Source organism: Podarcis vaucheri (genome assembly GCF_965113315.1).
Source record: "Podarcis vaucheri genome assembly, chromosome: 4".
Lineage (NCBI taxonomy): Eukaryota > Metazoa > Chordata > Lepidosauria > Squamata > Lacertidae > Podarcis > Podarcis vaucheri.
The window spans coordinates 894,625-910,703 of NC_138762.1; the positions used below are offsets into that span (position 1 = coordinate 894,625).

At 50.2% G+C, this 16,079-nt stretch overlaps 1 protein-coding gene across 1 annotated transcript in view; it reads left to right on the forward strand.

Moving 5' to 3' along the window:
• The window catches only part of LOC309531588 (uncharacterized protein), a gene marked incomplete at its 3' end in the record, with an annotated part of 400,889 nt that overhangs the window by 213,008 nt on the left and 171,802 nt on the right, over positions 1-16,079 (forward strand). Inside the window, exon 3 of the mRNA XM_082221178.1 lies at positions 9,339-9,421. Within this exon, the coding sequence (XP_082077304.1) occupies positions 9,339-9,421 (83 nt within the window). The remainder of the gene's footprint in view (positions 1-9,338; positions 9,422-16,079) is intronic.

The window sequence follows — 16,079 nt, forward strand, 5'->3', positions numbered from 1 at the left end:
TAACCTAAAAAATAATGTCAAAGCCACAAAGAGATAGAAGGAAATCAACTAATATAGCAGGGATTCAGACTTGTTTTGCTGAACAGAAAGAAAGTGACTGTTTGGCTTTAAGGGAAGAAAGACAAAAGGAAAACAAATGCAATTATTACTTTTTATAGAGTATTTAAATCACTGTTTGCATCCCCTCAGAAAGGACACTCTGTTAAAAGGGAAAATTATTTCATGTGAGAGGTCTGTCAGGAAATGCTGTTCCTAAAATGCATAGGCATATACACATACACACACACACAAGAAAACTGTTATAAAATTTAAATCACATGGGGGGGGGGGAAAGTACTCAAGAGAGGAACTCACAGTGGGAGTGCTTTGATATTTACCTGTGAAAAGAATTTGGCATGTCCAGTACTTAACTCTATTGTCTTAAGTAGCCCTGCAGCAAAACACATTAAGGATGATTTCGCTCAATGGTTCCAAGTTTTACATAAGGAAATTTGTATAGGTTTCACGCTCTCCAAACCTTCTCTCTCCCCCCTCCTTTCTCTCGCTCTCTCTTTTTTTTTTTTAAAGCTGATCTAGCCTCTGTGCATGTGCAGAGTTCATGTCTCAGCAAACCTTTTATACCACTGAAAATGTTGCATCCTTTGGCTCAATTAGAATAAGGAAGGGAAAGGTAAGGAGTAGATTTTAAAAATAGGGTTAGATTTTAAAACAACAAAAAAGAGAAACTCAGCAATTTAAGTATTCACCAAAGCTAGCAATTTCAGCTCAAGCAACAGGAGTGCTTCCTTTATGTACAGGAAAGGACTATCATTATTGGTCATTTTATCTGGTCATTCGCGGAACAATCAACCGCTCTCTTATTTATGAGTAAAATGGCCAGAGAGTTAGAATACATATGATTTTTTTTTTTTTTTAACATTCTCAGCCTTACCATCTGCAGACAAATTTTACTGCCCTTTATTTACAGGATGGATGGTCAAGGCTAATTCTACTTGATTATATGAATTTTTATGTGCTTAAACTTTTAATGGACTTTTAAGTTTGATTTTTTTAAAATAATAGACAAAATGATGAACACTGTAATCACTTAAATGCTTGATATTACCATTTGGGCTTCACCTCTCACCTTTTAAAACTAAAGAGCATAGCTAGGTTGAATTTCAACTCCATCACGTCACCAGAATTTAAGAAGTACCCTCCAATGCTTGCAGACACATGTCCTTCCACACAGCCACAAATCGGGAGAGTTGAAAGGGGACCCTGGGGTCATCTAGTCCAACCCTCCAAAATATAGGGTTCACAGCAAGATTTTGCAGCAAGATTTGTACTACCAAAGAGGCATACACATTTAAGTACAGATTTACAGCTGGGAAAGGAAACATCTATGCTCCTATCATGTACTAAGGAAGAGGAAAATAAAAGTACATAACTTTACACAGAACCCTTTTTGCAGATCTTGAGATAGTTTGAGTGAGTTTGAAATGATATTTAAGGAAGATTGAAGTGAACAGTTTTCGTAAGATAGGGAGAGGATCTCTTATAAAGCACAGTTAAAGCAGCCCTAGATTTGATTTTTTTTTAAGGGAATACACGAGTGTTGCCCCCCCTCCCCTCTTTGCAGTTTCCTTTAAAGGAAGCTTACTCGGGAGTAAATTTACCTGGCACAGAAGTAAGAAGGGAGAAAACAACTGAAAGAGGCAGAGTGAAACAAGGGGGAGGGGGGCATTTTCTAACAAAAGGGGCCATGAAGTCTTATAGAGACTGATATCAGGAGCCTTACAATAACTCTTCTGTCCAACCAAATCAAAGTTAAAACTGGATTCAAATATTTTTCTTTGAATGAACACCATACTTTTATAGGCATATGCTTAATGAAGTACATACACTGCATTTTAGCTTGAGAGAGCAGTTGGCTCAACTAGGCTTTTGCAGCAGAAACATTAGGTTATCAGCACCTTCCAAAATAAGACTGTAGACTCACAATCTCAAAAGTTGGGGCAAAGCAAGAGGTGGGGTAAACATTTGCACACTTCATTCTCATTTTCTCTTATTTAGGACTGCTAAGATCCAGCATGGCTTCCTTAGATTTAAATTTTGAAGCAAGCTTGCAGTTTAAACTATGCACACTTAAGAAAGGCAGTCTGCCAGAGACAGAAGGAACAGACAACACACATAACAGACAACATGTAAACATACATATTCTCATATATGTATTAACAGACAACACACATAACAGACAACATGTAAACATATATATTCTCATCCTTTAGTTGGTTATTGCAAGGAGATGGGCCACTACCTTTGGCTTCATTAAGTGAAATTAGTAGGAAGGTCCCACATGGTTTTATGAGCCTCCTTGCCTCTTCAAACACACCACCAGGTAATCAGACTGGTAGGGCTCACAACGCTTGGTTGACTGGGTACCCCTTTATAGATGCATGCGTTGCTGTTGTTGCTTTTTTTGCTTTTTTCTTTTTTTGGGGGGGTGTCTGGGATAGAGAAGGGGAAAAAGAGGGGTTGATTAGGATTGGTATGTCTAGGGGTTTGGTATGCTTAGTACAGGGACGTATAGTAAAGAGGAGAAGGGGCTTCTAGTTGCCTGGCAACTTCCTTAGTGGGTTTTAGAGAGCTCTAGCTATCCGGTTCCTTGCGTTCCATTTCCTATTTCCTTATTTCCTTATTTCCTATAACCTGGGGTCTCTTTCCACTCTGCCGGTCCTGCCCAATTCCTCATGGGCTATCCCTCCTGGCAACCTCCTACCTATCGTCATATCTCAGGAAAAGGGGCCCTACTGGACGCCCGCGCCATGCGGTGCCAGATCGGGTGGTCCCTGGATAGAATTTCGGGTCGAAAATCCCCCTTGCTTTCGGAAGCGAGCTTACAGTACACGTGGTATGTAGCTCGACCGGTGCGGCTGGGATTGGGATAGAAAGCCAGACCCCTTCCTGCCCCCTCCGTAAGGGCGCTCGGGAAGTTCGGAAGAAGAACTCCAGCCCCTTGCTTTCAACTGGGATGCCCGTTGCGGAAAGTCGGCTGTCTTTCCAAGCCGGGTCTCTCCGTCTTACTTTCGGGCTCCCAATTGGTGCGGCTGGCTGGAGACTTTAAGGAAAAGAGATAGAGCTCAGAACCCCCCTTTCGGGTTGAGCAGCGGTCCACGGTCTCTCTCACTAACCGGACCAAGAGAAAGGCAAGAAGGAGCGATAGAGAGGAGGGCAGAGAATTCAGTTGCCAGGAGATTCCACCCCCTTCCCACCAGTGCACTGGATTTTCCTTTTTCCTTATACTCACGCGTCTTCTATGATGATCCCGGGATCGATGAATAAGCCGGCTGGATCCCTCTTTTGCTCCCCGGCTGAACTCCTAGGGCTTTCGATTACCGCCCGGAAGATGGCTGGGGGTCCAAAAGGATCTTCCCAGGCAAAATGGCCTGGAGCCGGCTGAAGATTTCGGGGCCCCCAGTCAGCAGCTCGGGAGAACCACAAGCCCCACGTTGGGCGCCAACTGTTACGGCTAAAATCTGGGTGCGGGGTTACTCTGCCACCCAGCTCATCGGACTAAGTCCGTGGGTCCCTGCGGAAGAAAATGAGCTCAGCCGGACACAGGAGCAACTGCAGAAGGTCCAAGTTTATTGCGCAACAGGTTCAAGGCGAGATTGAACAGCGAGAAAGGGGGTGACATGAACTTTTGAAATTTCCCTCCATATCCCAGAATACAGTGCAAAATACATCCCAGTTACATCATGAATACATTAAGAAGAGGTTGGGTTACACTGGATTAACATATGGAGGAGGGAGGGGGGAATATGCAGAGGGCTGGAGATATGCGCAGATAAGCACATCCTGAGAAGACAATGGTCCATGTACGCATAGTCTGTCACCTGGCATTGCCCGAGGAAAGGTTTGGCAGAGTGATTTTGACAGGATTACTTGAGAGATTATGGAGGACAGGGGAGGGGTGATGGAGTCCTAGAGAAATTGAGCAAATATATTGTAGTGAAGAAGACATGCCCCCCCCTTCCGTAACAGAGGTTTCTGAGCAGAGATCGGCCGGCCATCTGCCCTGGATGCTTTAGCTGAGATTCCTGCCTTGCTGGGGGTGGGACTGGATGATGACCCAGGGATCAGGGCCGGATCTAGCGGGGGGGGAGCGAGGAAGTCCCCCCCAGGGGCATAGTCGCCCCCCCCGCAAAATGGGCTTTAAAAAACGGTTTCATAAATATGTCAATAAATCTATGGGTGTGTGGGAGAGGGGGCGCGTCCCCCCCCGGAGAAGCTGCTCTGGTCCAGCCGGGAGGGAAAGTGAAGGGGGGGAGGCAGTTGCACAGGCTCCCCCCCCTCCGCCCCAGTGGCTCCCCGTCTCTGGATCTCCACTCCCCCCCCCCAATTTCTGCGCTGCAGCGATGGATTACAGAGACCCTTCGCCAGCCGGGATCTCTTCGGGGGCGCAGCGTGTCGGTCAGGTTGTGCAAAGGGAGGAAGGGCGGAGCTGGGGGACTCGGCACTGCAAGGGTTAAAGGGAAGCGAGCTGCCTTCCTAGAGAGGCCAGGAAACGGAGGGGGGCAGGTCCTCCAGAGCCAAGGCCCCCCCCCTCCCCAGTCCTTCCCTGCAAGAAATGGGGGGTGTTGCTTTGGGGTCTCTCCTGCAAGGGCTGCCTCGCTCTCCCTTCCTGGGATCTGGTGAGTCTCCTCTCTCTCTCTGGGATCTGGTGAGTCTCCTCTCTCTCTCTGGGATCTGGTGAGTCTCCTCTCTCTCTGGGATCTGGTGAGTCTCCTCTCTCTCTGGGATCTGGTGAGTCTCCTCTCTCTCTGGGATCTGGTGGGGGTCCCAGGGCTGTAGCAGGGGAGGAGGCTGGGGGGGCTGATCTGCTCCTGCAGGGGGGGACCCCAGGGTGCAAAGACCCCCCCATATGCTCCTGCTACCCAGAGGAGGAAGGAGAGAGCGGGGGGGGGGAACCCAAGTCAGGGAGGAGGAGAGGGTCCTGCCAGGGAGGGGCCAGGTCTGCCACGCTCTCCTTCCTGCAGATCAGAGGATCCCAAACTCATTTGACCCTCCGCCCCCCCCTTTCAGAAAAAATCTCCTTCTTCAAACAAAGGAGTCCCTAGAACTTTGACTCTGTGTGACGTCTTCTCAGCATCAATGCACAACAGAGGAAAGATCTGCAAATGGTTTTCCAAAGCTGGACGAGGAGGTGGACTAGACACCCCCCAAAAAAAAAAACCCACGGGGAGGGAGGACTGAAAGGTGGGAGAGAGAGGCCAGGGGTAAAGAGAGGGATCCCAGCCCAGAGCCTGGCTGCTGCATTGGGGACCAGTTTCCCAGTGTCTCCCAGGGCAGCTCCCCACGGAGGCCACGGCAGCCATCCCCTCGCACCCAGAGCAGGGCATCCCAGGAGACAGAAGCAGGAGGGTGGGGGGAGAGCAACTCCTGAGGACCCCCACTAGAGCCAAGCATCCATTTTCCACAAGATACAAATGACTCCCTTGTCAGTCAGTTCTGACTTCATGCATTGACTGGAAGGCAGGAGCAACCAGGCTGACTCATCTCCCAGAAATCCCTTCAGTTGCCTCCACATTCTGCATTGCAATCTTCTTTCTAGGAGAGCTAGCGGCTGCTTTCTTCCTCTCCTCCTCCTCCTCCTCCTCTTCTCCTTCGTCTCCTCCTTCTCTTCCTCCTCCTCCAGATACCTCATGGTTTGGGCTGTTATGCAGTCCAGCCCTGGTAATAATAATAATAATAATAATAATAATAATAATAATAATAATAATAATATTTATATTCCACCCACTCTGGGTGTCTCCCAATAGAATACAAAAAACAGTATGAAACATCAAACATTTAAAACTTCCCTAACAGGGCTGCCTTCAGATGTATTCTAAAAGTCAGATAGTTGTTTCTTTCCTTGACATCTGATGGGAGGGCGTTCCACAGGGCAGGGTGCCACTACTGAGAAGGCCCTCTGTCTGGTTTCCTGTAACCTCACTTCTCACAATGAGGGAACCGCCAGAAGGCCCTCAGCGCTGGACCTCAGTGTCCAGGCTGGACGGTGCGGATGGAGACGCTCCTTCAGGTATACTGGGATGAGGCCGTTTAGGGCTTTCAAGGTCAGCAGCAACTCTTTGAATTGTGCCCGGAAATGTACTGGTAGCCAATGTAGGTCTTTCTGGATTGGTGTTATGTGGTCACGGAGGCCACTCCCAGTCACCAATCACCAGTCTAGCTGCTGCATTCTGGATTAGTTGTAGTTCTGGGTCACCTTCAAAGGTAGCCCCACGTAGAGTGCATGGCAGTAGTCCAAGCGGGAGATAACCAGAGCATGCACCACTCTGGTGAGGCACACCACACCTGCCCGCCAAAAGAGTACTTCTATCTTGTCAGGATTCAACCTCAATCTCTTAGCCCCTGTCCATCCATCCACCAACCAACCGCCTCCAGGCACTCACACAGGACCTTCACCGCCTTCACATGTTCTGATTCAAAAGAGAGGTAGAGCTGGGTGTCATCTGCATACTGATGAACACCCAGCCCAAACCTCCTGCTGATCTCTCCCAGTGGCTTCATATATATGTTAAGAAGCATGGGGGAGAGGACAGAACCCTGGGGCACCCCACAAGTGAGAACCCAAAGGTCTGAAGACTAATCCCTCACCACCACTTTCTGGACATGGCCCAGGAGGAAGGAGATTAACCACTGTATGACAGTGCCCCCAGCTCCCAGCCCCTCTAGCCAGTCCAGAAGAATGCCATGGTCAATGGTATCAAAGGCCGCTGAGAGATCAAGCAGAACTAGGAAGCAGCTCTCACCTTAGCCCGCCGGAAATCATGAACCAAGGGAATTTCAGTCCCATGATGAGGCCTGAATCCCGACTGGAAGGGATCCAAATGGTCCGCTTCTTCCAGGCGTGCCTGGAGTTGTTCAGCAACCACCCGTTCAAAGACCATGCCCAAAAATGGGAAATGTGAGACTGGGCGATAGCTGGCTATATTGGCCTGGTCCAAAGATATGTTTTTTAAGAGGTGGTTTAATAGCTGCCTCTTTCATCGGGTCTGAGAAGGCTCCCTCACAGAGCGAAGCATTCACCACCCTGCAGAGCCCATCGCCCATCCCTTCCCGGTTGGCTTTTATGAGCCAGGATGAGCAAGGAGGCAGGTGGTCAGTTTCACTTGTCCAAGCAGCCTGTCCACATCCTTGGAGGTAACAAACTTGAACTGATCCCATGCAAACTGACTAGACAGAACTCTAGCACTCTCCCACCCTGGCCCTGCTCCCACGGTGGAGTCTACCTCTTTCCAAATCTGAGTGACTTTAACTGCAAAAAAACTTTGCCAAATCATTGCTGGAGATCTTAGGGTCCTTTTGATGCAGGTGGTTCCACTAAATTGCGAACCACCTGCAATAGTCTCCTGGTGTTGTTTTCTGCAGATGCGATAGAGGCAGTTAAGACAGCCATCGTCACTTGGTAGGCTTGACGTTGAGCTCTAACTCGTATCTGGTCAGATTCAGAGTGTGTTTTCTGCCACCGACACTCTAGCCATCTCAGTGATTGTTTCATCGCCCTCAGCTCCAGGGAAAACCACGGGGCTGTCCAGGCTCCATGTATCGGAGAGGTCGCTTCAGAACCAGGCCATCGGTAGCCCTGGTTAACTCCACATTCCAGGGACCACACGGAAATCAGCTGAAAGGCCATCAACATGGGATAAAACATCCCCTCCTCCTTTCTGGAAACCATTTGGATCCATTAAGTACCGGGGGTGGGCCATCCAAATTGGTCCCTCCTCCCTGCAGAGGGAAAGGGTTGTGGAGAAGTCCAGTTGCACCAGGAAGTGATCCGACCATGACACTTCTTTTGTTTCGGTTTCACTTCATGTCAGATCACCCACATCCATAGAGGTGAACATGCCAGGTCAAGTCCTCCATCCAAGTCGTGGATGGCAGTGGTCTTATGAATCATTGACCTGGCATTGCACAGCAGCCCCTTCAGGTCATGTGGGTCTCCCTTGCTGATTCCAGTATCCTTCTGGTCAAGACCAGACCTGGAGGGAAGGATAGTCCTCAAACAATGACTAAACCTGCCTCCTCGGTAATGACGTGGTCTGGTCATAGTGTAACTCCTCCTCCTACCCATGATCACTGTGATTGGGTGTCCCAGTACATCCCCCCCGGGGAACCCGCCCCCTGCCATTCTGTTGAATGGGGCCGACTCCCAGACAGCCCTGACCCTCTCACCTAAAGAACAAAACTATACAAACTATACAAAAAATAAAATTATTTACTAATAATAATAAAAACTTTTACGTAAAAAAGCATTTGCTTTGTAGGATTGGCAAGAGCTTCTCATTAAGACAGAACTTGGCAGAAGACCAAAGGGTTCCTGAGAGCACAGATGGATGAGCAAGACCCAGCTGGCCCTGAAACAGGAAGAGGCCATGCCAACCAAACTGGGAGCAGTGGGGGATTCTGGGAAAACTCTGTGCTGAAGATCCTGGGTGAGGAGGGCACCCTCCGCTCAGAGGTGCAGAGCCAGCAGTTTGGGAGGTTCTGCTGCCAGGAGGCCAAAGGACCCCGAGAGGTTTGCAGCCGACTCTACCACCTTTGCCACCAATGGCTGAAGCCAGAAAGGCACACGAAAGCTGAGATGCTGGATCTTGTGATCTTGGAGCAGTTCCTGGCTGTCCTTCCTCCAGAGATGGAGAGCTGGGTGAGGGAATGCGGAGCGGAGACCAGTTCCCAGGCGGTGGCCCTGGCCGAAGGTTTCCTCCTGAGTCAGGCAGAAGAGAGGAAGCAGGCAGAGAGAAAGCAGGTGAGAGAGACTTTGCCTGGATACTCCCAAGGGGCTCCAAAGAGGATGGAGAACATCCCATAATGCTCTACTGATGCCCGTTCTTTTTCTGGGAATGAGATCTAACACCCATAAAGTTTTTCTCTTTTTCATTCTCTTTCTAATATTTCTCACCTTTCTCTGATTTCAATCCTTGTTTCTTTATCAGGAAAAGGATCATTTTGAGGAAATGGACCTAGATTCCTGTGAAGCAGAGAGGCCTTTGTTGGACACCAGAGAGAGGCCACTGGGTAAGGAAGAAGGAGGCTTTTCTCCATTTGGTCTCATTCTGTTGGTTTTCCAACTAATCTGTGAGTTCTTGGGGGGGGGGGACAGTTGGGAACAAGGGTCGAGAGGAGGGGAGAAGTATTTCTGCACACCTAACATGAAATGGGCACAAATGTCCGCCTGCACTCAGCAGGAAAGGCTTTCTGAAAGGCCCATCTGTAGTTAGAGATGCCCTGTTTCACCTGTGAGAGACATGGGCACTCCTGGCATCCTGCTTACCTTTTTTCTCTTGCAGGTGACAAAATGATGCCAGCAAGACCTCCAGATCCGCCTTTTCATGGGGGCAGAAGGGAAGCAGCGGCTGTGGAACCAGATCAGGTCAGGGGAAGCTGCCTTGTGGGGACAGAGGCTGAGGGATGGAGCAATGTCATGGACTGGTTGGGCACAGAGGAATGGTGGGAGGAAGCAGCCGGGGAACCAGGAAGGGAAGATGTCTCAGCCCAAGGAGTGGATGTGGAGGAAGGATGAGCGGTCAGAGGGAGAAGAGGGAGAAGCCTGGGAAGAGGAGGCGCCAGAAGCTGAAGGGGAAACAGGGCTTAGTGAGCTGGGAGACTCTGTGGCAGAATGCAGTGAAGAATCAGAGGCAGAAGAGGAAGGAGGCGAGTGGGAGGAGGAAGGTCGAAAGGCTGAGGTGAGTCAGGAGAAGGAGGAGCCACCGGGGGCTCCCTCTCCTACTGCCAGAAGCCCCCCTCCCTGCTTGTGTCTCAGAGCCCGGAGACTTCTGACAATGGAGGAGCAAAGGCAGGCTGCACACTGGCGCACTGTTGGATCGCTTGCCAGAAACCCCAGAGAGGAGGGGAGTTAGAAACTTGTGGGGAGCTGGGGGCCTTCACTCTCAGCAATTGATTTTCTGGAGGAAGACACCGTTATAAAATTCGACTCAATATTGATCCATAGCAGAACTCCAATGTATAGTTAGCAGAGTAAAACCTAAACATGTTACAGGATTCCCAAAAATAGACCAGTGGCAATTGTATTTCATCCAGCAGAGCTTTACTGCTACTGAAGGCAAATGAGCATAATGGTCCCAAATCCAAAACATCCAGGATTGGCCTTGTGCATAAGAAATCCAGTTGCAGCAGCCTTAAGTCTAAACCTTAACACTTAACCTTAACCTTAACACATACTATGTACAGAACACCAGAGGGAAGAGAGAGAGAGAGAGAGAGAAAGAAACCCAGTCTCCTTCTGGCCTCTTCTTACAGTCAGCATGACCTTGACAGAAGAGAGAAGAGAGCCACTTTAACCCAGCTGTACTCAGCTTCTCTGAAGGAATAACCCAAACATCAGGAACCTTCTGCTTGTTTCTTTTATTCAGAGAAGCTTCCGGAACCCTCTTGAACTAACTAGAATAGAAAAGATCAATATTAGATCCATAATTTCTGCACTAAGACATGTAAACTGACAAACCCTCAGGGAATGAGCTGCTCTTCTCATTTGGCTTGAAACTCAGCCAAGTCTGTGAATATCGTGTTCTTGCTGATAGTTAACTCCAGCTGTGAACTGTGAGATTTCCTGCCCATACAACTCTGTGACGCCAGCTGTCAGGGAGGATTCGGAGGAGTAATGGACAGAAGAGGCAGAACAGGGGGCGGAGAGCAGTCAGGGGGAGCCGGGGCTCAGCGATGCTGAAGATCCCCTCAACCACCTAGAGGCTCAGGGAGGAAGCTGAGACTCCGGAAGGGAGGGGGCTTTCAAATCAGCACAGACAAGAAGGGAAATGAAACGTAAGGATCAAAGACGTCTTGCGCGGGAATCGTAGGAAGCTGCTCCCCGAATCTGACTCGACAGGTTTGGACGCCTAATTCTGAACTGTAGCTGTTTCTTGTATATGTGTAATAAAGACTCTTAAGTACCACGCTGACTGTGCCAGAGTGTTACTGCAAAGGGGAAACACCACCTTTACACCAGCCTTCTGAATGTTGCCAGTAGGATTCATCTGTAGTTGCTGTTTTCATGGAATCCTAGAGTTGAAAGAGACCCCAAAGGTCATCAAGTCCCACCCCCTGCATTGCAGGAGTCTCAGCTAGATCATCCAAGACAGTTGGTCATCCAAACTAGGCTTCTTGTATTTCTATATTGAACAGTGAATGCTAAAATAGGCTTCTAAGCAGCGGACAGACGAGTACAAATAGTGGCCAGGATTCACCTAGCCAGCCCCATTGCTGCAAAATGGGGCCTGCCCCCCACTCCTCCCCCTCTCCATGCCCCCATGAACCCCTTGAATTTGGCTCCAGGGCACTGGGAGGGAACTTCCCAAAACAGCACATGAGGAGAGGAGAAAGTGGATCCTTCCATCTGGGAAACTGGGATGCTTGCGTAGGCGGAATTACTTGAAAAACACCAACTGGAGTACCACCTATTTACAAACAAATGACTGCTCCCAGTCACCAGTCTAGCTGCCGCATTCTGGATTAGTTGTAGTTTCCGGGTCACCTTCAAAGGTAGTCCCAGGTAGAGCGCATGGCAGTAGTCCAATCAGGAGATAACCAGAGCATGCATCACTCTGGCAAGACAGTCTGCGGTCAGGGAGTGTCTCAGCCTGCGTACCAGATGGAGCTGATAACAGCTGCCCTGGACACAGAATTGACCTGCGCCTCCATGGACAGCTGTGACTCCAAACTGACTCCCAGGCTGCGCACCTGGTCCTTCAGGGGCACAGTTGGCCCATTCAGGACCAGGGAGCCCCCCCACACCTGCCCACCCTCTGTCCCCCAAAAGAGTACTTTCTGTCTTGTCAGGATTCGACCTCAATCTGTTATAACAGAGCATTGTGTAGCAGATCATATTGATCCTGTCTCAGAGGAGGACATTTCCCTTTTTCTTTTAGGGTTGATACGGACTGAGGGGGGGGTGCCTATTCCCCCCTTCTTTTGGCTGTCCGAGGCGATGACCTCAAGGGTGCCATCGCACACCCACCCTCGAACCCTCTTCACCGTTGCACAAGCACCACACTTTTCCCAGACCTTTTCCCGAGCGAAATAAGCTCGAATATATATATATTCCCTATCCTTTCCTATGCCTATCTGCGCTCCATACTTAGAATGAGTAGACCGAGTGTTTCTCTTCTCCGCTTATTCCTATGGCCGCGCTTTGGCCAATCACAGCCATGCATTCGTCCTGCAGAAGCTAGCTCAGGGAGCTCTTGCACGCCTCATTTAACCTCCTGACGAGCTGCTGACGGCCCCCCACGGCGAGAACAATAGAACCGAAACTCCCGACCTCGTAAAACTGTCAAACCCTTGTTACAATGTATCCATTTCTACAAGAATGGATACATTCTGCTTCCGCTTTTGATCTAGGCTACGGAACAGGTTGAAAGTTATCAGAACCTTTCAAAATTCATATAAAATCAACCACAGCTCCAATTTTCTCGCTCTTGGTGTCATTTGACTCAGTTTCCCCAGGACTCCATGATGCTGCCCGACTCCATAATCCCCGAGACGGCAAGTCACGTACACAGGAACTCTTTAATCCCATCAGATCGTTCTGCCCAGCCCTTCCTCCAGGCAATACCAGGTGGCAGACGGTGCATATCAGTAACCCATTGTCCCACCGCCACCGGTACTCATGAAATGTATATTTGTGTATGACCCTCGCTCTGCATATTCCCCCTCCCTTCCCTCAAATGTAAATTAGTGTAACCCCACCTTTCTCTGAGATATTCATGACGTGTGTAATGTATTCATGATGTAACCCATGAAACCCAACCTTCCCATAATGTATTCATGACGTTTCGCGCACTGTGTTATGGGACTTGGAGGGAACTTTTAAAAGTCTATGTCGCCCCATCCTCGGGGTTCAATCTCGCTTTGAACCTATTGCGCAATAAACTTGGATCTTCGCATTTTGCTCCTGCGTCCGGCTGAGCTTCCTTTTCTTCCGCTAGAATCCACGGACTTGGTCCGACTGGCTGGGTGGCAGGGTAAATACGCACCCAGATTTTCCGTGACAGCTTGGCGCCCAACAGGGACAGAGCGGTTCTCCCGGGTTGCTGACCGGAGGCCCCGAATTCTTCAGCCGGCTGCGGGCCAATTTGCCCGAGAAGACCTTTTTGGACCTCCGGCCATCTCCCGGGCGGTAATCGGGAGCCCCAGGAGTTCAGCCGGGGAGCAAAAGGGATCCAGCCGGCTCATTCATCGATCCCGGGATCGGATCGATGTGGAAGACGCGTGAGTATAGGAAAATCCAGTGCACTGGTGGGAAGGGGTGGAAGTCTCCTGGCAACTGAATTCTCTGCCCTCCTCTCTATCGTACCTTCTTGCCTTTCTCTTGGTCCAGTCAGTGAGAGAGACCGTGGACCGCTGCTCGACCCGAAAGGGGGGTTCTGAGCTCTATCTCTTTATCTAAACCCTCCAGCCAGCCGCACCAATTGGGAGCCCGAAGGGTAAGACGGAGAGACCCGACTTGAAAGATAGCCAACTCTCCGCAAACGGGCATCCCAGTTGAAAGCAAGGGGTTGGAGCTCTCTTTCCGATCTTCCCGAGCGTCCTTTCTAGGGGGCAGGAAGTGGTCTTGCTTTCTATCCCAATCCCAGCCGCACCGGTCGGGCTACATACCACGTGTACTGTAAGCCCGCTTCCGAAAGCAAGGGGGATTTTCGACCCAAAACTCTGTCCAGGGACCACCCGATCTGGCACCGCACGGCGCGGGCGTTCAGTAGGGCCCCTTTTCCTGAGTTGTGACGATAGGTAGGAGGTTGCCAGGAGGGAATAGCCCATGAGGAATTGGGCGGGACCGGCAGAGTGGAAAAGGGACCCCAGGTGAATGGTTAAGGAAAAAGGAAGTAAGGAATACCGGATAGCTAGAGCTCTTTAAAACCTCCCTAGGAAGTTGCCAAGCGACTAAAGATCTTTCCTTTTACAAGTCCTTGTCGAATAGCCCTAGACCCACAAATCCTTATCGAACCCCTCCTCTTTCCTCTTTCCTATCTAGACACGCGTGAGATATACTATGGGTACCCAGGCTTCCAAACACGAGCGGACTCACTCTGGGAGGAAGGCTTCCCGGAAGCCATCCCGTTCCCAGAAGGATCCAGACTCTCCTCTTCAATTCGTCATCGCATGTTGGAAGTCGATTCCTGGCCACAAATTGTTATCTAAGGAAAAACTAGAGGACCTCTGCTCCGAAACCTGGCCCGCCAGGACTGCCTCCGCCAAACCCGAACTGCGGTGGCCACCGGGGGGTTCGTTTAATGAAGAACGCTTGAACCACCTAAGGAAAGCCCTGATAGAAGAAAAACCCCGCCAGTTAGAATACCTGGCCACCTTTGAGGCAGTAAGGAAAATGCTCCAAGCCCCAAAGGGAACAACCTCTTACCAACTGCCTATATTAAATCCCGGGCGACTGCCAATGCCCCCCCCTTACGAAGATGATGATGTACGACAGACCCTGGTCCCCTTTTACTATCAAGGACCACCGCCGCAAGCCCCGACATCCAGCGACAGCGACTCAAGTAGTGGGGAGGAAACGGGGGAGGAGAATGAGGCACAAGACACTGAAAATAGAAGGGTCACACGACTACAAGCGAGAAAGGACAAGGGGGGCGCCAAACAAGTTAAAAACCCCGGACAAGCTAAAACTAAAACCCCCTCCTCTACTCACCACAACACCATTGAGGACTCCACCCAAGTCGGGAATAAACCCGCTCCCACGGAACCTCACGGCTCCGAAAAGGGGACCCTGGGCTGCGATAAAGAGACCCCGGGGACTTCTGACCAAGTAAGCTCCACCGTGAGTTCTACTGCGGTCCAGATGCCCTTAAGGGCCCTGCCCATTCCCCCTCTCGAACCTGATGGGCCCCCGCGGATGGTTTACACGCATCAACCCTTCTATACCTCAGACCTGGTAACTTGGTCAAATCAGATGCCCTCACTGAGGGACGACCCGGACAAGTGCCACCGCCAGGTCAGCGCAATCTTCTCCACACACAATCCCACCTGGCCCGATGTCCACGTCCTTCTGAATGCCCTCTTCAACGAGGCGGAGAAAGCGGACATTCTAACTAAAGCCGGGGAAGCCATAGAACTACCTGACTACCAAAGGGGACGGCCTCAGGGATTGCAGGCGCTCACAGCACAATGTCTCAGAGTAGAACCAGAATGGGACCATAATACCACCAACGGTATTTGGTGCTTAAACCTATTTAAAAAGGCCATTTTGGACGGTGTAAAGGCCGCCGGACAACGCACCGTTAATTGGGCCAAAGTCCAGTCGGTCATGCAGGGACCAAACGAACACCCGTCCGATTATTACACTAGATTGGTCTCTGCCATTAAAACATGGGGAGGAATAGACCCCGATAACCCACAGCATGAAGTAATCGTTAAAGGGTTCTTCAAGGATCAGGCTTGCCCAGATATCAGAAAAGCTCTGAATCTCCAAATTGGATACGATGGAAAGAGCGTAAGTGAAATCTTGTCCATCGCAAAATCTGTCTACAACTCTCGGGATGAAAGAAAGAAGAAGGAAACGAAGCCCGAGGTCGAACAGATACTAGCCTTAAGCATGGAAACTGCCTATGGTCCTAATCGAGGCAGGGGACTCCCTCGAGGAAAGGGAATCCGTGGAGGAGGAAACCCAAATCCCTATAGGCAATGGGGACCGGGGACTGGAGGATGCTATTACTGCCAGGAAGAGGGACACATAAAAAGATTCTGCCCCTACCTAAATGCGACACCCTACGGGGGACAGGAGCCTAAGCCTTTCCCTGTACGGATCACTCACCCCCCTTTCTCCCCGCAAGCCACCGTAACTCCAGGCTACAGCAACCACAACCCAGCGGCTTATACCCCACCGACGGTCCCGAACCCGATACCTCAATCCCGACCACAACCAGGACCCCGGACCCAAATGCCGGCCATAGACCAGCCCGCCCACCCTTGGGCGAATGCTACTGCTCCTCCCTTGCACCCTCCAAACCAACCACCTCCCGATGATCAGGACACTTATTGACAATTAGAAGGGGATCCCAGTC